The sequence below is a fragment of the Cololabis saira genome, chromosome 6, assembly GCF_033807715.1.
Source record: "Cololabis saira isolate AMF1-May2022 chromosome 6, fColSai1.1, whole genome shotgun sequence".
Lineage (NCBI taxonomy): Eukaryota > Metazoa > Chordata > Actinopteri > Beloniformes > Belonidae > Cololabis > Cololabis saira.
Genome location: NC_084592.1, coordinates 3,834,185 through 3,857,649, shown reverse-complemented (window position 1 = coordinate 3,857,649; position 23,465 = coordinate 3,834,185). Strand labels below are relative to the sequence as shown.

Here is a 23,465-nt window from a genome sequence, read left to right as displayed (position 1 = left end):
TTTTCCTTCCTTTCCTTCATCACGCTGTGTCGCAACCAAGGCAATATTTATCCAAACCAAATGATTTGATAGTGAAAATAAATGAATAACTTTTATACCTCATCTGTTTAATGAAAAATAATAATAAAACTATAGTTTGTAGAACTACCTAATAGTTCAAATTTAAAAAGTCTACTTCCATTCTGCACAAAAGTCGTTTTTTCAAAGGATATTTGGATGTTTTCTTGACGGCAGCGTTGCTGGTAACACACCACTGACTGTACGTGCTGCGATCCCGTTATCAGCACGACTGAGGGAGTAAAACTCTGCCTTCCAGACCAGGGCCAAGCCTGGAGAGATAAAACTAACCCAGGTTGTACATTTAGGATCAAGCATCATCTCATCAGTTTATTACGGAAGCGTAGTGCTGCCATAAACATTTCATGTTATTACAATATACAAACGTACGACGGAGTATTAGGGCCAATAAATGATAATAATAATAATGAGAATAAAGTCGTAAAATTACGAGTAAAAAGTCATAATGTTGCGAGAATAAAGTCGTAATAGAATAAAGTCGTAATATTACGAGAATAAAGTCATAATTTATGAGAATAAAGTCGTAATATTACGAGAATAAAGTCGTAATTTATGAGAATAAAGTCGTAATTTATGAGAATAAAGTCGTAATATTACGAGAATAAAGTCGTAATTTATGAGAATAAAGTCATAATTTATGAGAATAAAGTCGTAATATTACGAGAATAAAGTCGTAATTTATGAGAATAAAGTCATAATTTATGAGAATAAAGTCGTAATATTACGAGAATAAAGTCGTAATTTATGAGAATAAAGTCGTAATATTATGAGAATAAAGTCGTAATATTACGAGAATAAAGTCGTAATTTATGAGAATAAAGTCGTAATTTATGAGAATAAAGTCGTAATATTATGAGAATATAATTTATGAGAACTCTAACAGGAAGAGCTTCTTCTCCCTGTGTTAAAATGAGGAATATTGAGCATCTTGTGAAGTTATATTTATATGTTTATAATATATTTAATATTACGACTTTATTCTCGTAATATTATGACTTTATTCTCGTAATTTCCATTTTTTTTTGTCTTAGTTTGGCCCTAATACTCCGTCGTACAAACGTATCACGTTATAATGTGATAAGTTTTTATATTGTAATAATGTGAAAAATATAACGTTATAAATAGTATACTGTTCTAACAATAAATTATCACGTTATAATGTGATAAGTTTGTATATTGTAATAACGTGAAAAATATCACGTTATAATGTGAAATGTTTGTTGTTCCAACAATAAACTTTTCACGTTACAACATGATACTGATATTTTTGTCTTTTTCTGCCGTAGCAGCATTACGCTTCCATAGTTTATCACATATAACCTGCGTGATCAAGATTATTTTTCCATGACATTAACAGTTTTCAGTCCTTTCCTATTTTTTTTTTTCTTTTGCAATGTGTGATCATTTTAAATTTGGATTGTTAACAGATTACTGAGTCTTTTTTATGTAGCAGGTTTGGTTTCTTTTTTAAAACTACAATAAGATACAATCCCATGGGTACAATAATAACCTATGAAGGTTTAAAGTACGTCCGGTTGAAAAGAGATCACTTTTGTGGGACTGTTCGTAGAGAGGAAATGTGTATGTATTTGTCTGTTTATATTTTATATTACTGTACATAGACTCTACAGCATGTGTAGACCTCATTATATTTCTTTTTATTTGATATGAAAAATGTTCTTATGAAACCTTGTATGAAACCAACTTTGCATATTTGTAACATACATAAGTGTAATTAAAAAAAATGTATGTGTATATTCACGTCACCCAGCAGGCCTACCCGTGTCATGGCAGCTAGTGTTGGAGACAGGCCTTCATTTAGGAGTGTTGTTCTCTGTTTAGGACAGGGGTCGGCAACCCGCGGCTCTAGAGCCGCCCTAGTGGCTCCTGGAGCTTTTTCCAAAAATGTTTGACCTTTTTTTTTTTCCTTTTTTTTTTCTTTTTTTTTCTTTTTTTCTTCTTTTTTCCCTTTTTTCTTCTTTTCTTTCTTTCTCGAAATTTTGACTTTTTTCTCGACATTTCGACTTTTTTCTCGAGATTGTACTTCAACATTAATCTCGACATTTCAACTTTTTTCTCGACATTTCAACTTTTTTTCAAGATTGTACTTCAACATTAATCTCGACATTTTAACTTTTTTCTCGACATTTTGACTTTTTTCTCAACATTTCAACTTTTCTTGACATTTCGACTTTTTTCTCAACATTTTGACTTTTTTCTCAAGATTGTACTTCAACATTAATCTCGACATTTTGACTTTTTTCTCAACATTTTGACTTTTTTCTCGACATTCCGACTTTTTTTCTCAAGATTATACTTCAACATTGATCTCGACATTTCGACTTTTTTCTTGACATTTCGACTTTTTTCTCGACATTTCGACTTTTTTCTCGAAGTGCATAATGAAAAAAAATCTTCCCCCAGTTCTAACTAATATAGAAACATGCAGCATGTGTTGTCTTCATTCTAAGGCTTATACAAGACTTTTCATTGTTTGCGGCTCCAGACATATTAGTTTTTTGTGTTTTTGGTCCAATATGGCTCTAAAACATGTTGGGTTGCCGACCCTGGTTTAGGATCAATGGTGCTTGTTTGTGGAGCAGAGTGAGTTTACTGAGAGCAGCAGGGTAAACGTGTGGAACAGTTTCATAATATCACTCATTGAAAAGTGTTAATGCTCTGAACTTTTAATATATTCTCATCTTTTATGTATCTGGCATTTTTTTTTAAACCTTCAGAGTAACTGAATGGAAGCACAATTGCCCTTTCTATTGGAGCCTTTTTAAACTACATTTATTTTACTACAGAGCTACATCCTATTTTGTATTATTCACATTGGTTCCTGTGGTACAGTAGGTACATATCTGTGAAGCAGTCGTCAATGATGGGGCCACTAAGTTTGGTGTGGAAAATAGTCTTTTTTTCTTCAGTTCACATCAAGCTTGATACACAGCAGTGTTTTTGAGTTGTAATTGTTTCCTTTTAACTTTTATCCGGCCTGTGGAAATGGTCTGGGCTATTTACGGACTTCTCCAGAGCTTTGACATGGATCTGGGTCTTCATGAACACTTGGATTTGCTCAATTTCCACATCACGACAAAGTATACAGCATTAGTCATGTGACAATAATGGAATAAGAGAAAAGGCCAAGAAGCTTTCCTTATTTTCTGTAATGCAAAAATATCATACATTCTGGATTCATTATAAATCAACTGAAATATTGCAAGTCTTTTATTATTTTAATATTGCTGATCATGGCTTACAGTTTAAGAAAACTCAAATATCCTATCTCAAAAAATTAGAATATTCTGGGAATCTTAATCTTAAACTGTAAGCCATAATCAGCAATATTAAAATAATAAAAGGCTTGCAATATTTCAGTTGATTTGTAATGAATCCAGAATGTATGACATTTTTGTTTTTTTAATTGCATTACAGAAAATGTAGAACTTTATCACAATATTCTAATTTTCTGAGACAGTCCTGTAGTTCCTAGAAATGTGAGCTGTGCAGGAACCGTAGTGGTTGCAACTAAATTAGGATCTGGTAAAACTGTACGTCTCTATTTGATGTTCTGTGACAGTGTGATTTGGATACAATTATTTGGAGACAAAACTTCTTACATGATATTTTTGTAACGCATTTCATGAAATGGAAGAAGCCAGACAGACCAAACTGCATATCGGGACATATTTCACTATGTAGAAATAAGTGCGATCTGCTTTGAAATGATTTCCGGGGCTCTGTATTAGTTAAAATCTGTAGATCGTGGTGGCGTTGAGTTACTGAGAGAAGGTGTTTCACCCCTTGTGATTCACAAAAGTGCTGGTGCTGACAAGGATTGAGTAATAACCTTTCACTGTCAATTTGTCAATTGTTTGTGCAACTTTGTGATGTAATAATATTTTTCCTACAATACCAGCCCATTGTTTCCAAATGCTGTAATTACATCTCTCTTTTGTAAACACTTACAGTGTCAAAATAAACTGCTCTTAAATATTGTATGCCATTTAAATTCTTGTCACTAGTCAACAGTCAGTTATTAACGTGGATATTTATTGTGAAGGGTTACAAGTTATTTAGTTTTGATTTTGGCTCATATTTACCATATTTTCAACTAATATTTTTGCAAACAGTTTAAAAGGTTAAGTTATATTGTTCAAAAATAGGAGTATCCCCAGTAGATTATAGAAAATAAATAAGTAATAATTATTGGCAAGGATAATCATTATGTATTAGTATTACTATTTGAATGTTTCAAGTATATTTTTACTATGCCAGCATGTAATGCTGTTTGTCTGTGTACATTTTTATGTTATAAGCTGGTCAGTACTGAAACATTTTTCTTTAGCTATTTACTTTAAGTTTGGTGTTAAAATCGGTTTATTCCCAGATGTTTCGATCAATGAGCGGAACTGCTTTGATTGACTGCTACGCAGCGCAATAGCGGATGAGTTTCAGTTTTCACTGTCAAAAAAGGGTGTGGACCGGTGACTACACAAAAATAGAGTGAAATCAGTTTTGACTGGCAGCTAATTTGACCAATGGATGCGCACTATTTCACTGTATTTTGACTTATTAGCCAATGGGAGTGAAGAATATTGTGAGTGGGCGGGGTTATCACGCCTCCGTGCAGCTGGTGAGCTCCGGCATAGGCAACGTAGACGCCCCATGGAGCTGCTGGGATACGTCAACGTCGCCGCCATATTGGAGGTGGCAAGACTGCGCTGTAAACTAATACAAGTAAACGGACTTATTTTCATAAAGCGCCTTTATACAAAGAAATTTACGTTTTACGTCTCATTTATTCATTCACACACGCACTAATATAGTTGGGAAACAGTTAGGCACCAAATATAATATATTTAATTTTCTCAGATGGCAAAAATAAGAACTTTATTGATCCCACATAGGAGTAATTCATGTTATATCAGCTATAGAGAACAGGGTAGTGCCGAAAAACAATATATATCCCTTTTCACAAAAATAAGAAAAATAGAGAAACATATTTTCTCATCAACAAAGCATATTTTACATTTTTCAAGTAACAAAATAACATATTCGAGACATTTTTTTTTTAGATTTTTTCAGTTATTTTATTGTCTGAAAAATGGTTCAAATGTTATTTATTGTCTGAAAAATGGTTCAAATGTGTTATTTTATTTGAAAATGTTTTAATTTGTTTTGTTGATGAAAAAATGTTTCTCTATTTTTGTTAGGGGGATATATATTGTTTTTCGGCACTACCTTGTTCTCTATAGCTGATATAACATGAATTACTCCTATGTGGGATCAATAAAGTTCTTATTTTTGCCATCTGAGAAAATTAAATATATTATATTTGGTGCCTAACTGTTTCCCAAGTATAATAGTGCGTGTGTGAATGAATAAATTAGACGTAAAACGTACATTTCTTTGTAGAAAGGCGCTTTATGAAAATAAGTCAATTTACTTGTATGAGTTTACAGCGCAGTCTTGCCACATCCAATATGGCGGCGGCGTTGCCGTATCGCAGCAGCTCCATGGGGCGGATACGGATACATGTCTATGAGCTCCGGCAACAGATGGCGGTGGACTGCGCCTGCGGTGCCAGTCTGCTAGGGAGGAGGCGAGACGAGACGAGCAACCACAATTTGTGAACTTAATGGGAAATATGGAGGGACGCTAAGTGACCTGACCTTCATTGTAAATGTTCCGCCCCACAGTCCGGTCTTTTTGAGGGGTTTTATTCTGGATGTCCGCTGGAGGCCGCAGCAGAAGCCTCGGGCTAGATTTACCAACACACGGAGGAGTCGAGCGCCAGGACCGGCAGGCGTCTATGGGATTGTTTTGAAAAGTGGCATAACATGTATTTTTTTAGGCTTTGTTCTTTTGGAGTATTGGCAACTGCGTTTTGCATGGACAGTTCTGTTTACATCATAAGAAAAAAGTTGATTTTCTGTGGAGTATAGAAAGTTGGGAGCAGATAAGTAGTTGCTGCTGGTGGAGGATCTCAGGGTTTAAATAACTGGTTTCACTACAAGAGTGTGGAGTTTCCCAGCAGAAGAGCCTGGAAACCTGCTGGTCTGTCCCTGCTGGTCCTCACATGGATGTCCTGTTGACCACCGGCCGGTAATGAATGAATGAATTATTATTTATTTTGGTATTTGTAACCGAAAAGGCTTATACAGGACTGTCTCAGAAAATTAAAATATTGTGATAAAGTCCTTTATTTTCTGTAATGCAAAAATGCCATACATTCTGGATTCATTACAAATCAACTGAAATATTGCAAGCCTTTTATTATTTTAATATTGCTGATCATGGCTTACAGTTTAAGAAAACTCAAATATCCTATCTCAAAAAATTTGAATATTCTGGGAATCTTAATCTTAAACTGTAAACCATAATCAGCAATATTAAAATACAAGGCTTGCAATATTTCAGTTGATTTGAAATTAATCGAGAATGTAGTCATTCAAATAATGACTTGAGTAAAAGTAAAAAAGTACTTGGTGAAAAAAACTACTCAAGTACTGAGTAACTGTTGAGTAACGTCTGATTTATTTTTTTAACACAACCATTCAAACAGACAAAAGTACAAAATAATCATCTTCAGGCAAATTAAATCAATAAAATAAATTAAAATGAATAAAAAATAGCTTAAATTAAAATAATCTTAAATAAATAAATTAAGCACAAGTAGCACAAAATTTCCAGCCTTTGTACTTTTCTTTTTTAACCAGGCAGAACTAGAACAAACATGAACTCATAGAAACTCTGTGTGTGTTTGAGTCTGTGTAAATGTGACAAAACATGCAAAAACAAACATTTTTCCCAAAGAATCACTCAGTGATGTCATGAGATTGACGCGTACGCGGATAAAAGGGATAAAAGAAAAGTAACAGCTCAACGTAGCCTAATGTAGCGGAGGAAGAGGAACAGTTTCTTCTTCACAAATCTACTCAAGTAAAAGTACAAAGTATAGTGATTCAAAAAGTCTAACTCCTAAAAGTACAAAATTTCCCAAAACCTACTCAAGTAAATGTAACGGAGTAAATGTAACTCATTACTACCCACCTCTGTATATACCTCCCCTTTTTACTGGTACCTTACATTGATTACAGCAAATACAAAAGAGCAAAGCTCAAGACTTTGAAATGAATAATCAGTAAACTCAAATATCCTTTCATAGCAAAATAAAGAAAGGCACAGAGCTCAAAACCCAAAAATAAAAAAAAATTCCCATCATAGCAAAAATAAAAAATAGCGCATAGCTCAAAAATCCCAAAAACAAACTTAATTTTCCCATCATAGCAAAAATAAAAAGTGCATTGCTCAAACCCAAAATATAGCAATACAGAAGTTGGCAAACTTAATTTTCCATACCATAACGAGAAAGTACGTAATTTTTATAAAGTCTTTTAAGGCTGAATAGTGTAAGACAGGGGTTTTCAATTCCGGTCCTCGGGCCTGCCTGCCCCTTGTGTTTTAGATGTTGCCTTGCATGAACACACCTGATTCTAATTAATGGTCCTCATTAGCTTGTCATCAAGGTCTGCTGATGACACAGCTCCTTGTATCACGGTGTGCTGAAGCAGCGCAGCGTCTCAAACATGCAGGGCAGGGGGGCCTGAGGACTGGAATTGAAAACCCCTGGTGTAAGACGTGATTTGATATTTACAGGACAGTTGTTCCAGATGTTGAGTAGACGGGAAGAAGCTGACTTTAGCTAGCCGCAGATTTATTTATATATTTATCTATTGTAGGTCCCCATTAGTCACTGTCTCAGCAGCGATTATTCTTCCTGGGGTCAATTAAAAAATACACAAATATAATATATACATTCACACATCTACCAAAGGAAAAAGATAACCAGATCTATTATGCTACATGACAAAGAATGATAAATTAAAATATAACAGACATAAAATACAAACAAAAATAAAACATATATCAATATAGTAATGATAACCTCACTCAGCACACTCATTTGAAATGAAACCAAAAACGTATAAAGAAAATCAAACATTCATAACTCCTAACAGATTACAGTTAACTGACAACAGTCGAAATGTCGAGAAAAAAGTTGAAATGTCGAGCATTATGTTGAAGTACAATTTTGAGAAAAAGTCTAAATGTATTTCAACTTTATTCTCGAAGTCCTGACTTTATTCACGAAATTTCGACTTTATTCTTGAAATTCTATTTCAAAATTAATCTCGACATTTCGACTATATTTCTCGAAATTGTATTTCAACTTTATTCTCAAAATTTCGACTTTATTCTCGACATTTCAACTTTTTTCTCGAAGTGCACAATAAAAAAAAATCTTCCCCTCTCAAACATTTTTTCTCCTGCATGGCCCTAATACTCTTCCGTACGATGCAGAACTAATCTCACAGCTCTATTTTGGGTAAACTAGATTTTTAGTTCTTGTTTAGAGACATTTCACCAGATTGCTGGGCAATAATCAAGATGTGACAAGACAAGGGATTGTATAACTTGCTTTTTGGTTGTGCTGGTTAGAAAACAAGCACTCCTTCTGATTGAACTCCCCCTTCTCATTTTTGTTCCTCTATTATCAGCCGCTAGCCGCAGACCTGTGCGCTGCTCGGACTTTGTCTGCGTCAGTGTGAAGTTCCGGCCCGGGGATGGGGAACACGGTGTCCTGCTGCGTCTCCCCCGAGTCCAGCCCCAAGCTGCCGTCACGGCAGCCGGCCGCGCGGCTGGAGGAGCTGCAGAGCAGCACGGAGGGGAGCGACGACACCAGCGCGCCCTACCTGCAGCACATCAGCGACCGCGAGGTCCCGGAGGGTGAGGCCGCGCTACATACTCTGCTCTTTTTGGGCCAATCCCAATACACCCCTACTTTCTACCACTAGCCCTAAAAATGAGGCCACAGACTTTAGGGCCCTTGTAATGTTCCCTAGGGATTGGGTCACCACTTGCTACTTCACTGCGTGGTTTACGTTCGGGTACGTAAGCGACTGCGTAGTTCAGGGCTCCAGACTGCGACCAAATGCTCGCATTTTGCGACCAAAATTTGAGTATGTGCGACTGAATTTCATGTCCAGTCGCACACGTGCGACCAGTAAATTTGCCAGTGTTTTTTTTTTTTTTTTTTTTTTTTAACACGTTAAACGTGGAAGGGGTGCGTCAATGAACCCGCATATTTGCAGGCCAATGAGTGTGAAAGGGAATGAGTCGGGGGATCTATTTATTTATTTATTTTTTTCGTTTAATTTCACCAGCTCAAAGCAGGTATTACGCCCGGACCACATTTAATGCGACACAACTCGCTGCCGCCGCGGCGCGCACATAAAGTTAGAAGAAAGAGATGGCGGGTATGTTTGGTTTTAGTAACATCATGCTCAGGCAATGAGTCTGCAATGGCCCATGACACATGTAGCTCAGTGCTTAACTTTTATTTTTAATCCACTCTATATTCTTCTGGTTGTTCTCCGATATGTTCCCCGCCTGATTTATGGTTCTGCCTTAAATCGACGCAGAGCCTACGCCGCAGTCTACGGCGTAGGCTCTGCGTCGTTGTAACGCGGAACCATAAATCAGCCTTCACCCGGTACATACATAGGTTCCTCTAAACATCTGTCCCCGCTACAGTTTTAACTAAAAGAAAATGTTCTCCAATACAGCAGGTCTCATCATTTTATTTTGAACACTGCCAAAACTCTAACTTAAAACTTAACTAGAACTTAAAATTTGTTTGACACAAATGAAAGTTAAATTTTAACACGTGGGAAAAACACCTAACCTTTTAAGTGATGTGTGTTATCAGGTGTAATGGCATTTTTAGGTTAGAAATAAGAATATTTCTTGGTAAGATCCTTAGTTATTTGAGTGAAGGCAGTGAATTTGGTCGACTGGTGTAAGTTCAGGGTTTTAGTAAAGACAGTAAGGAAATGTTATTGGCCAGTACCCCCAATATTTGTACATTTGTTAAGTACTGTGTTTAACAGTTAAATTCATGGCTGAAAGGTTACTAAGCACTTTGTTACCAAGCACTTTTTTATCATGTGAATGTATGTTTTTTTTATATATAATGACAGCAATGGTGCTGTCAGTTTACTTTATGTTGCGGCATCTTTAAAAGTGCACAATAAAATGTAACACTGCATTTGAAACAGCACATTGTGGTAATTCATTAATCTTTTATGAAATACGTATTACTAATACACTGAAATGTAGTAGAAATGTAAAAATGTGGTTAGCGTGTCGATAAACGATGTGCGCTCCTAAAATTTCTGATTGTGCCCCTAAAAATTTTCAGTTAGGGGCTACTGTGCTCCTAGTGAAAAAAGTTAGTCTGGAGCCCTGTAGTTACGTTTGCACAAACGTCACACCATATCAGGAAGCCCAGAGATAAAAGCTGTTTTAATTTCCGCTGTAGCGCTGTTAATATGCCACTTTATTAAGTTTTAATATTTTTTCAGGCGTAAAAGTAACCGTTAAGATCCCCAACCTGGGCTCAGTTTATCCAAATAACGCTTGTTAAGAAATTTGATCTGATGTTTTCGGGATGAGAAGAGCCGCCGGCGATTTATGGTTCCGCGTTAAAACGACGCGTAACTTACGCCGTACGCTCTGCGTTGGTGTAACGCGGAACCATAAATCAGCCTTTATTCTGGCGAGATCTGAAGATACAACGATTATGTACATTCACTGAGTGAATATTATGAAAGTAAAATATATCTTTTTCGCTAGAAATCTAATCAAATGCATTTTTATGCAGAAACTAACTCAAAATATTGATTTTATCTTCTTCCGCTTATCCGTTCCCGGGTCGCGGGGGCAGCAGCCTCAGCAGGGATGCCCAGACTTCCTTCACCCCAGGCACTTAAACGTAAAGCATTCTGGGAAATTTTTCAGGCCCTCGGTCAGTGAGTCAGTATCTGAAATCCCTCACTGTGAAGGGCTAGATTCATACACACTAGCCCTCGTTATGTCCACTAGCAAAGATGAATTGGGACACCACTACCCTCACGGGAACGCACAACATTTAGGGGTAGGACTGAAAAGTAGGACTAGGGGGGGATTGGGACTGGGCCTTTAGGATTACAAAATGTGTGTGTTTGCAGATGATTGAAACATCCTCGTGTTCCTTTATCTGGAGCACCATAAGAAAACCAGGGAACAAAATCAAAGTCAATGCAAGCTTTTATTATGTCATGCACAATGTTTTCCAGCCGGAGGTTTTACACTTTTCTCAAACCACATAGGTAGGAGAGAAATGCACCCGGTGGTCATCAATCCAGTCATATTTATACTGGAAAAGGGAGGAGTTTTGTACGTTATACAATGCTGAAAAACAACATGAGACAAAATATTTTGTTTTATTTTTTATTTTTTTTAAATATAGATTGGTGTTCTCAAATACTATGTTTACAAGCAGTCAAAATTGGGGTTAGGGCAACATTCCGGAAACATTGGGAATAATGTGTTTCCATGCGTGAGCAAACAGGGTTATCCCTGTTTACATGGTAATTAATCATTTGGGATATCTGGATCAAACCAGCGACGCACGGAGAACGTCATGACGCAATTCCCCTCATTTCCGCTTCTTCTTCCTGTATCCAAATCTAAAATAACAACAACAACAGCAGCACGGTGGATAATGAACAGCCCAGTAGAAGTGGTTTTGTTTCTTGTCCCTGTAGTTCTCCTTTTCCAGCGTCTTCCAGCGGAGCTTGATCTGGTCTGGCGTTCCTACAAATGCTGCTTCACCCAACTTTTCACTCACCTTTTTGTAAATCTGGCTATCCCGGTACTTTCTACCGTCTACAAATGCAGAAATGTCCGTCATTACATTTATGAAGTGATTAGTCTCCTCCTGGTCTTGGTTTCTCCGTGTTTATAAGAACTTCCTGGACTCAAAAGACCAGGATTCCTTGTGAACAGAGCATGTGCAGAAAACAAATTCCTGTTCCGTTTGATGGGGATATTCTGTTTGGTGTTTACATGACCCAATATTCGGTTAGAAAAGGAGTAACCCAGGACTCATATTCAGGTTTTTAAAAACCGGAATATGAGCAAATTCTGGTTATTGAAAGGGGTTATTGCTAATATTCCGGTTAGAAAAGGGTTATTGATGCATGTAAACATAGTCAATGGTGATTCCAGTTGGATTTGTGTAGATGCATTTCACCCTGAGTGTCGTGCTTGCTGACGTCCAGGACTATGAGAGTAATGAGGTGTCGGGGATTCCGTTGCTGTGCTGTAGTCTGGACCTGCATGTTGCTGCACTGACATGGTGCCAGAGACAGCTGCCTGAAGTAAAGCAACAACCACCTCCGCCTCCGCTACTCTCTTGTGACTTGCTGAGAGTTTGCACCGTCAATCCACTGTCATGGGTGAAGAAAAGCATATTGGGAGATTGAAATGAAGAACATCGAAATGTTCAATTTGATGTTTATTCATAACGATGATGGAAGCAAGATGCATCATGGCTTTGCCACCGTAGCACATCCCGTTCATTCTTCTCCATTTTGGTTTGTTCACATGTTCTTTGGTTGTAGGTTACCATAGCAACAATTAGGAAACATCAATAAGGATGCGTGGATGGAATATAATAACTTGCAATATATGATGTGAACGCGGTCAGTAAGAAAGATTGGGTTTCCATCAGACTAGGGCTGGGGATCGATTCAAATGTCAAGAATCGATTCCATGCTGATTCTTAAAGCAGCACTGTGTAACTTTTCCACCTTAATCTAATATTTCCAGAGTCATTTTGATGGTACATCAACTTCATTGTTCGTCAAACATTTACCAAAGCAGCTGCCAAACACTCCTAAACAAAGTAGCCTAAGACGGTGGTTGTGCAGAACTGCGGCAGTAAATCCTCATCGGAGCTCCACTCTTTGATAGGGATTTCATATGGATCCAAACCGTTAATAATTATTATTTTCTCCATATACCGCTCCCTGGCTTCCTTGTTTAAGGTATCCCGGTAAATTCCAGTTCCTTTCCAGCAGTTTAACATCTTTTTTTGCGTTCCGTCTGTTCACTTGGTGAAACAGAAAAGTAGTTTATTCACTATCAAAACAAATGCAGCGACGGGGACAGGAGTTTTCCGGCAGTACGCGCTGGTGCTCATGGGAAATGTAGTGTTCTTTCTGGTAAAGCACTACCGCTTTTGTCCAAAAGAGCCGCTAAACTCAACAAAAGCTGAAAGTTACATTGTGCTGCTTTAAGATTCAGAATCAATTATCAGGATTTGATTTGATTCCGATATTGATTTGGGTTAGTGTTATTAAAACTGTTTTTTGAGCTGTTGCATGAATGATATGACTGTAGTTCTGCAACATATTAATACTAGTATTATATTGAGATTCAACAGCAAGTATTGCAGCTAATGATGCTGTAAGGACCAATCAGCTCCCAGAATGCTGATAGAACTGCAAACAGAAACATCATGTGGGTCAGAATTATCAAACAGATCCAGGGAGGAAACAGAGACGGATGGAATCGCTTTTATTTTTTCCATTTTCAGTTTTTCTGTTCTAATTTTTGAGAATTTGGTTTTTAGCATTTTATGCAAATGTAACCCCAAGAAAGTATATAAAGCAATGAAATATAGACAATTTATCCAATTATAACTGAAAACATTCATGTTTTCATACTTTTAAACATATTCAAAGGCAAAAACATGGCAGTAGTTTTTCTCGTATCCAACAAAACATTCCTTTTTTGGGCATAAACAAAAAAAATACCAAAAGTTATTTGTATGAAATAAATAACTAAGAAATAAATAACTCAAATATGCCTTTCAATATCCAAGGTGCAAAAAATAGAAAGAAATTGCAACAGTTCAACAGCGCATGTGTGAATTAAATGAAGTGACTACTGGGATTAAAGTTCACCGAGTGAAAATGTAATAATGAAAATCTTTAGACATACAAATCGATTTTTAGGAATTAATATGAGAATCGATTTAGAATCCGAGAATCAATTTTAATTTTTTCAACACAGGCCTAGATCAGACTAGCTTAAATTTAAATTTGGGCTGGTAACATGAGCATTACTTTAGAGTTACCGCCATTAAAAAAACAGAAGTGCAAATGAATGTTCCAGCAGAGGGAAAGGCCAGCTGCTTATCTATCCATTTCTCTGTTTCTCTAAGCAGGCTGAAACTAATACTAGGAGAAGTCCTGAGCAGGAAAGCATCTGAAATATTTCTGTGTGTTTAGTCCGAAGCTCACTCTTGCAGTGTCCGTCCTTGTGCCACTCCTCTCCATTGATTCCCTCTCATGCCACGTTCATTCCACTCATGTCCCCGTGGCCGGTCCTGTAAGGATCCGGAGCAGCAGCTGTCGGTCGGGGGACGCTCCTAATCCGTCCAGTCCTTCATGGACTCCTCACTGTCCGTCCTCCACAAACGCCTCCCTCCCCTAATCCCCTGTCTTTTATGTAATGTGCTGCTCGCATGGATTCGAGGAAAGGATACTTAAAGTCATGCTCTTTCAGTGGGGTTAACTATTTAGGTTCATCTGTAGTGTGTGTGGAAACACTTGGGCTGATAACTGTGTCTGTTCAGTTACGTAATGGCACTTTTACACTAGTACCTACTCTCGTTTGTTTTTTAGACACCCAGATCAGAAGTAGGCGGGATTGGAGCGAAGCTGCTGTGACGTATTTGATTGACGCTATTTTTTTTTTGTTAGTTTGTCTCTGCTGCTGAAAAGTCAGCTGGAGCCGTGAGCAGCTATGAAGAGACAGAGCTCCTGGTGGATCTGGTCGTTCCTTATCTCCGTCTAGATCCTTTTTAATTCTCTCCAGGCCATTGAATAAAATGAAGAAGCCGCGAGTCGCTGATTTCCTCCTCCTGACTCAGACGTCTGACTCCAACCCCCCGACCAATCAGTGGCCTGTAGTGTGATGATGTCAGATACAGCCGACTCAGCCACTTATGGCACTTTTCCACTAGTACCTACTAAGCGCGCTTCTACTCGCCACGCCCCCGTCTCGCCCTTCTCCACTACGGGCCGAGGCGGGTGGAGGCGTGCAGAGTAGGTACTTTTCTGTAACTATTCTGCCGAGGTTCTAAGCTGCTGAGTCGGCTGTATCTGACATCATCACACTACAGGCCACCGATTGGTCGGGGGGTTGGAGTCAGACGTCTGAGTCAGGAAGCGGGAATCAGCGCGAGAACGACTCGCGCCGATTTTTTTCAACCAGCAATGGCAGCAAAAGTCTGTTTCATGATCCAACTCTGAGGGTCAGATGTTCATAAACCTGGTGCTGAGGAGAGAATTAAAAAGATCTAGACGGAGATAAGGAACGACCAGATCTACCAGGAACTCTGTCTCTTCATAGCTGCTCACGGCTCCAGCTGACTTTTCAGCAGCGCAGAGACAAACTAACAAAAAACATCACTGCTTGAAGCTTCTCTCACTCTCATTTTTTAAAGGGGACCTATTATGGCATCTAATACCTATTTTAAACAGGCCTTGAATGTCTTAATTAGAAATTAGAAATTAGAAATTCAGCCTCTAAACCATGTCTTTATCTTCCCATTCTCTAACCTCACTATCTATGCAGGATTCTGAGTGGGCGGGGCTATGATAATGAGGCTCTGTGCTGATTGGCTGCCTGAATGCCGCTACGGAAAAATGGAGGAAGCTTGGGCCGGCGGAGTTAGTTGTTGTTCCGGCCAGAGTTAGTTGTGGGCGTGGTTTCACGCATCGGAGGCCAAACTTTGTAAATCACATTTTGGTTACGTAACAACAGGAGCAGAATCTTATTGGCTCGTAGATCCACATCACACTGGAGGATCATCCGGGCGGCTGTACAGACACTGCCGAATCTGGTTGCTTTCCTACTTCTCTGTGTTGGCAGGCTGAGGGGAGACCTCTTTATATATGTTAAAGCAAGAAAAAACCTGTTTTTTATAATAGATCTCCTTTAACTTGATATCAAACACAAGCCACAGATCCAGCAGCACATCTATCATCTCCTCCAGGTTCTACATCTTTAGTGTTGTTGTCTTCTCCGTTTAGATACACAATCAAATACGTCACAGCTAGGGGTGGGTATTGGGAAGGACCTCACGATACGATACGCATCACGATACTTGAGCCATGATACGATACACATTGCGATACACATTGCGATATCCCGATTATGCGATATCCCGATTATTATATTCTACATAGTTCACCGAAAAATGTAAAAATGCATTACACATCTTAAAATCCAAGTTGTATATTTGTACATCAGATGATAGTGATGGATCTTAAAATCTGAGTTGCACGTTCATCAGATTATAGTGACAATTCATGGGACAAACTGAGTCAAAACAATGTTTTATTATAACTATACAAGCTAAAGTTACAACATATTTGTATATGTTTTTCATATTATTTACATCATATGAAATTAACATTAAATTTAGTATGAGGTTGCTTTAATTATGTGGGAAATGATAATAAACACAAGAAAGATGGAACTAAAACCAAGGACAGGCACAGTGATCAGTCAGTATAGATATAAATCCATAAATAAATAAACCTCTGTCCATTATTTTTCATTTTTTAAGGACAGGCAATTGTGTTATATAAAAAATAAATTATAAAATGAAATAAAACGTGAAATAAAACCTGAGCTCAGTGCAGGGCCCTCCCAGGGTTGGTAGAGAGTGGCAATGCCCAGGACTGTCACTTAGGTAGGAGCACTGGGTGATATGATGGGAAAAAAATCGGGGATAAAAAATATTTAAGAAAAAAAACGTATTCAAATTTTGAATATCGATATTGAATCAGCTGGAAAAGTATCGCGATATATTGCCATATCGATATTTTTGCCCACCCCTAGTCACAGCAGCTTCACTCCAACCTCCTACTTCTGCTCCAGGTGCTGAAAATCAAACGAGGACAAGGCGAGTGGAGGCGTGACGAGGCGTACCGAGTTGAGGCGTGACGAGTAGGTACTAGTGGAAAAATGCCATTAGAACCTCGGCAGAATAGTTTCAGAAAAGTATCTACTCGGCAAGTTAGACCCCTAGTGGAGAAGAACCAAACCGAGTGGAGGAGAGTGGAGCTGAGTAGGAACTAGTGGAAAAGCGCCATAAGTAACATAACCGTAACAGCTTTATTTGCTTGTAGTGAAGCAGGTTGGATCTGTAAAGGTTAATACGTGGGTAAAGTTTGGATGCCTGTCAACTAGAGCTAGGGATCCTTCAAATGTCAAGAATTGATTCAGATTCACAAGATTCAGAACCGATTTATAACGATTCAATCCGATATTGATGTGGGTTAGTGTTATTAAAAATGTGAGCTGTACCTGAACTACATGACTGTAGTTATGCAGCATATTCATACTAGTTGTTGCAGCATTATATATGTTTGATTATTGATTGTTTGCTGCTCACGGTGCAGGTGAGATTGGTTGCAGGTGATTGAGACCGGGATGAGCACACCGTTTGTGACCGTGTAGCCATGCAGACATCTTTGGATTTTATACTGGAATAAAGGCAGTTAAAATGTGACAGAAGTCATCTGTGTTTAGTTCACGGGTCTAAACTTTTATTTCCCAGTAAAGCAATCCCTTAGGGACTTTCTGAGCAGCAACAGTCATCACACTGGTATTAAACACCGTGCTCATTGTTGGATAGTTTCACACCACGCGCATGCTGGAATTAAATGACCCCATTACTGGGATTAAAGTTCACTGGGTGAAAATGGAGAAATAAAAAAACGATCTTTAGACATACACAAGGATTTTTAGGAATTCATATGAGAATCGATTTAGAATTGGAGAATCCATTTTTTTTTTTCCCCAACACAGGCCTACTGTCAACCACCAATAAGTGCGTAAATAATTGATTTTAAAATTGTGCTCTTTATGGAAAATGAAAACGGAGACCATGAAGAACTTGACAATCTTTCCTGATGATTTTTCTGCCAGATCTCTAACAAGCTTCACTTCCTGCTTGTCTCTTGGAATTTTCTTGTCAGATTAATTTATAAACAGATATGTCATTGTTGATGCTGGAAATCAGAAAGTTCTCTCATCAGTGTGTTTACTCTTGATTTTGATCTTTGTCCAGAAATGAAAACGGCACATCTAGCAGCATTTCATGTTCACTCCTTAACTCTGTGTGTTTTCAGAGCTGGCCCTGGAGTCCAACCCCTCAGACCACGCCCGAGCCAGCACCATCTTCCTCAGCAAGTCCCAGACCGACGGTGAGAGACGAGGACAACACACACACACACACACACAAGTCGAAAAAAAGTCGAAATGTCGAGGAAAAAGTCCAAATTTCGGGAATAAAGTTGAAATGTCGAGAAAAAAGTCGAAATGTTGAGATTAGTGTTAAAATACAATTTCTAGAAAAAAGTCGAAATGTCGAGAAAAAAGTCAAAATTTTGTGAATAAAGTTGAATTGTCAAGAAAAAAGTCGAAAGAAAAAGCAAGTATAAGGATTTTCTGGCATGAATGATGATTCATCCTTCCGATTCTGGTAGACCAAGCGTTGTTAACGTCAGAACTAATCTTTTAGATTTCAGTCTGCACAGTCTGTTCAGGCCAAGGCTAAACTTTCCATCCCAGATCTAACGGCTGCACCATAAACCGTTAAAAACCGAGATCAAGTGATGCAGCAACCAACCACAATCCCAGTTCCACTGGGATTTTCTGTAAACTTGATGCTTTACACTTTTCATCTTCAGCACATTCACTGCAAAAACTCAAAATCTTAACAAGAATATTTGTCTTATTTCTAGTTAAAATGTCTCATTTTTAGTCAAAAAAATCTCATTACACTTAAAACAAGACTCATTACCAGAAAAATAACTTATTAATTTTCACTTAAAATAAGTAGAAAAATCTGCCAGTGGAACAAGATTTCTTTGCTTGTAATGAGAAGATAAATCTAGATCCAGATATTTCTACTTATTTTAAGTGAAAATTTACTTGAAACAGGTGAAAATTGTCAAATAACAAGTTATTTTCTGGTAATGGCTCTGGTTTTAAGTGTAATGAGATTATTTGACAAAAAATGAGACATTTTAACTAGAAATAAGACAAATATTCTTGTTAAGATTTTGAGTTTTTGCATTTGGTTTTTAAATTTAAGCCGAACATTCTGAACATTTTACAGAAGTGTTTTTGTGACGCTGAATGTTTTAATCCTGTGATTGATCCAAACTTTATTTTTTGCTTTTTGCTCAGACCTAAGCTAGTTCCTACACTGTAACTCCAGCTTAAGTTCCCTATATGCCTTTGCACTGTAACTATTAATCTTTTTTTTTCTTCTTTACTTTTCATGATTTTATTTTGTAAAGCACCTTGAATTTCCTTGTTGCTGAAACTTACTATACAAATAAGCTTTCCTTGCCTCTTTAACACATTTCTTCTTCTGCAGTGCGAGACAAAAGGAAAAGCAACCACATAAACCACATCAGTCATGTAAGTGTTTTTTTTCTAAAACTGTATAAAAATATACTTAACTATTTTGACTTTAGTCACCTGATGAAGTTCAGACTTAACTGTGACTAAATCTGATTTTTGAAGGTAGTAAGTCTAGTGTGTGCATTTACAGTTATGATTTTTATTTATTTATACATTTTATGTGCATAATTGTAGCACTTAAAGGTATTGTGACATAATTTTTAACATGCTTTTAACACTATTAAAAGTCTTGGCCAATATCCCTCAAATGTGTCTAAAAGGGTGTAACAAGAAAAACTTCACTCCAGTACTCCATTCCTGGCTTTTTTTATGACGGTATTTTTTGCCTGTGAAAAACGCTTCCTTTTCCCCCTTTCCTGTCAATCATTGCCCCGCTCCTCCACCCAATTCCCAGAAAGCACACAATACACTGAATGTTAAAAGTTGTTTTTTTTTGGGTGTAATTGATGTCAAGACACCCAACTAAACACAAAAAATCAAGAAAAATGTGTTTTTCATGTCACAATCCCTTTAAATGTTCCAGTTACATGTTTTAGTTTTCATCAAAAATGAAAGCTTCAGATGTGGAAAATGTTGGACAGACGAGCTCAGCTCTCTAGCATAAGAGTGAAGGTGGAGAAGGTCGTGCAGAATAATCCACCTTAAATAAAGACATCCCCGCATCCATCTCAATTAAAAATAGTGGTAAAGCACAGAACCTTTATTTAATGAGAGGTTGAATTTAATTAGAGACGACTTGGACTCTCTTACAAAGAGTAAGTGTAGCTTACTAGCTTAAGCTTTCTTGTAGTAATAATTATGTGAACAACACAACATGTGCAGCAACACAGACAACAGCAGACGTGTCACTGTCTTAGAGTTGATACAAGTTGTTAACTATAAACCTTAGTTTTCCTGAGGAAAAAGGAATTCAATCTTAAAATAAAAAAATGAATCATTAAGCTTTGTGAAAGCTTTAGCGATTGCATCCGCCGCGTGTGAGGAAACTCTTCTGAGCGAAGCAAAACTCTTCACACTAGAACTCATGTCACTGGTGAAGCGACTGACACGACTATCGTCCTGCGTGAGGATTATGATGTAACTGATTAGAATATAATGTCTTTATTGTCATTTGTACAGGTACAACGAAATTGGATGCATCTTCTTTAAGGTGCATGGTTTAAAAAATATATATATTAAAAAACAACAACTATAAAAATAAATAATCTCTAAAAGGACACAAACAGGAAGACAACATACAGTATTCACATTTGGCAGGTATTGCTGGTTCTATGGCAGGTACTGCAGGATTCCGCTCCCCCGCGCTGGTCCCCGTTAACTCCACCGTGTGATTCCGGGATGTGGAACGTGAGCGGCACCTCGTCCATGTCGGGGGTGTGTCGGCTGCAGAATGAGTGGAAGCTCTCCATCTTTTCCATATAATCCGCCGGGCGCTGCTGCTGCGCTGGCACCATTTCATGAAGCGAAAGCACCAAGACGGACCTCCATGAAAATGTTAAATTTTCATTTCTTCCGCCAGCGCTACTGCTTTCAGTTGAATGGTGGCCGTTGAAACGCTCCTTCCACCCGCTCTGTGCTTCACACACCCCCCTTCCCCCTTTAACGTCTGAGGATGGTCTCTATCACGTCCGCAACTCACGGGTGCTTCACACGCCCCCTTCTCCCTTTACCGTTCTCATGGTGGCCGTCCACCTTACATTACCGTAATACAGGTAATAGAAACGGCGCACCGTTTCATACGGCGCGCGGCACATTTAAAAAAAAAAAAAAAAAGAATTTTATGTGCGCCTTATGGTCGCGAAAATACGGTAGTTATGGCTCTGGCATAGAAACTGTTCTTGAGTGTGTTTGTGCATGATTTCAGTGTCCTGAAACGTCTACCTGAAGGCAACAGTTCCGGGGTGAGATGGGAGATTCTAGTCTGGTATAACTCCGGCGGACATTCATCAGTGAAATAGTTACGACTACACCGCGGATCCAAGCAGCCAACGACATGTTTAAACCTAATGTCTCTTCTACAACAGAAAGTGGCTGATGATCAAGGCTTATGAATCCATTACCTTACGATGTAGTTCTTTATTTTTCTTGCTGTTGCTGCAGTCGTTTCTAGGTCTCTGTTACAGCGGAGTTAGCAGCATTGTTGCACCTCCTGTTCTTTCTCTGCCTTAGCAGCAGCCAACTTTGAACTCAATATACTCCTGGATGTGAGAAATGTTCAAATGTCTTATCAGCTTGGTTGTGTTGAAATTCTCTTGTAGCGTTCCACCTCGGGGATCTTGCACACAGCTTGCAAACTGCAAATGTGTTAAATTGTTGTCCTATTGGGACATTGTTAAACTCCCGTACCGGCGAGGCCGTTTTCATGTTGATGTTTTGTAGAGACGGCCACGCCCCGTCAGCAGACCCGGGTCTGAGATGTGGGAACGCACGCGCCGGTGGGGGTTTGGTGTTGTAAACGTCATCAGATCGGCTTTGAACTATTATTCTGAGAACTCTGATCAAAACCCATAGGAGCACTATCGGCTGATCCCAATCGGTTGCTGATCGATGTGAACATCTATCAAACCTGTGTGTTTATGTATAAGTATGTATATTCATCTCATGACCTGCCTCTCAGCTTCCAGAATGTTTTCAAGTTTTCCTCAGACATCCATTCATTTCAGACACGACACTCAAAGGACTTTTACCTTCTTTATGCCGTTATGACTTCACACAATCAACACACTTTAAAATACAGAGGATCATCCCTATGGAACAATTTACCTACATCACTAAAATCAATATCTTCACTGGCTTTGTTCAAAAAACACTTCAAAAAATCTTTTTTTAGTTGAGATCAGAAACACTTCTCGAGTTGTTAAATTATATTTTCTTTTTTTTCATGCAATTATCCTAAATCTTCTTCATTTTTCCCCATCTTTCAATAATTCAGTATTTTTCTTTTTCATGTTAAATTGTCTTTTTCTGTTTTATATTATGTATTTCTATATTGTGTTTTTGCTTTTGCTGTTGTTATTGTTGTTTATGTTTGTTTTATAAAGGGGGGGCATTTTCATAAGCCTTTTTGGCTTCCACCTCTCCTGCACAATGCTTCATTTGACCTTTGTTTTTACTGTTCTGTTTTATGTGCAAAATAAACTAAACTAAACTAAACTGATCGATCAGTGCAGCTCTAGTTTTAGATGTGTGTAGAAATGCACAGCCATCACAGCGTGTCATGTGTGTGATTTACTTCCCAGGTTTCTCCTGGTCTGCTGTCTAAGAAGTACAGCTCCTGTTCCACCATCTTCATAGACGACAGCACCGTCAGCCAGCCAAACCTCAAAAGCACAATCAAATGGTAACATTTCAACATCCCTGTAGCTCCTACAATGTAATCATTAACTGAAAATGTAATAACGCCTGAAAATGTAATACAATTTGCACTTAACTCAATCGAAGATGTCATAAACCCAATAATGTAATAACTTCACCAATAATGTACGGTAATAAAATATCCTGACTGATATTGTAATAACATTTTTACCAATAATGTAATACCTTATTACATTATTGGGAATTTATTACATTTTCAGGTGGGGTTTTTTTTTCTCCAAAACTGATAATGTAATACTTGACAAATAATGTAATATATATGTTCATTTTCAGTCCAGAATTCTACATTTTGTGGTTTAAGTATCTAATAATGTTTTATACACTGGATTTGAAACACCAAATTGACTATTGGGTTAAATTGCAGACTTTGAGTAGCATGTGATAAATTCCCAATAATGTAATAAGATATTACATTATCGGTAAGAATGTTATTACAATATCCGTCAGGATATTTTATTACATTATTGGGTTTTATTACATTTTCTATTGAGTTAAGTGCAAATTTTATTACATTTTCAGGAAATTATTACATTATAGGGTGCTACAATCCTCAACGCACAGAAACATCTCATTTGCGACGATACAACTATTCCCTCTTGTGT

The 23,465-nt window shown here is 37.8% G+C and overlaps 1 protein-coding gene across 1 annotated transcript in view; it reads left to right on the top strand.

The window, feature by feature from the left end:
• Positions 1-5,607: 5,607 nt before the first annotated feature.
• The window catches only part of ccnyl1 (cyclin Y-like 1), a 34,512-nt gene continuing 16,654 nt past the window's right edge, over positions 5,608-23,465 (top strand). Inside the window, exons 1-5 of the mRNA XM_061723058.1 lie at positions 5,608-6,189; positions 8,646-8,874; positions 18,186-18,260; positions 19,442-19,485; positions 22,728-22,828. Of these exons, the coding sequence (XP_061579042.1) occupies positions 8,712-8,874; positions 18,186-18,260; positions 19,442-19,485; positions 22,728-22,828 (383 nt within the window). The 5' untranslated portion in view covers positions 5,608-6,189; positions 8,646-8,711. The remainder of the gene's footprint in view (positions 6,190-8,645; positions 8,875-18,185; positions 18,261-19,441; positions 19,486-22,727; positions 22,829-23,465) is intronic.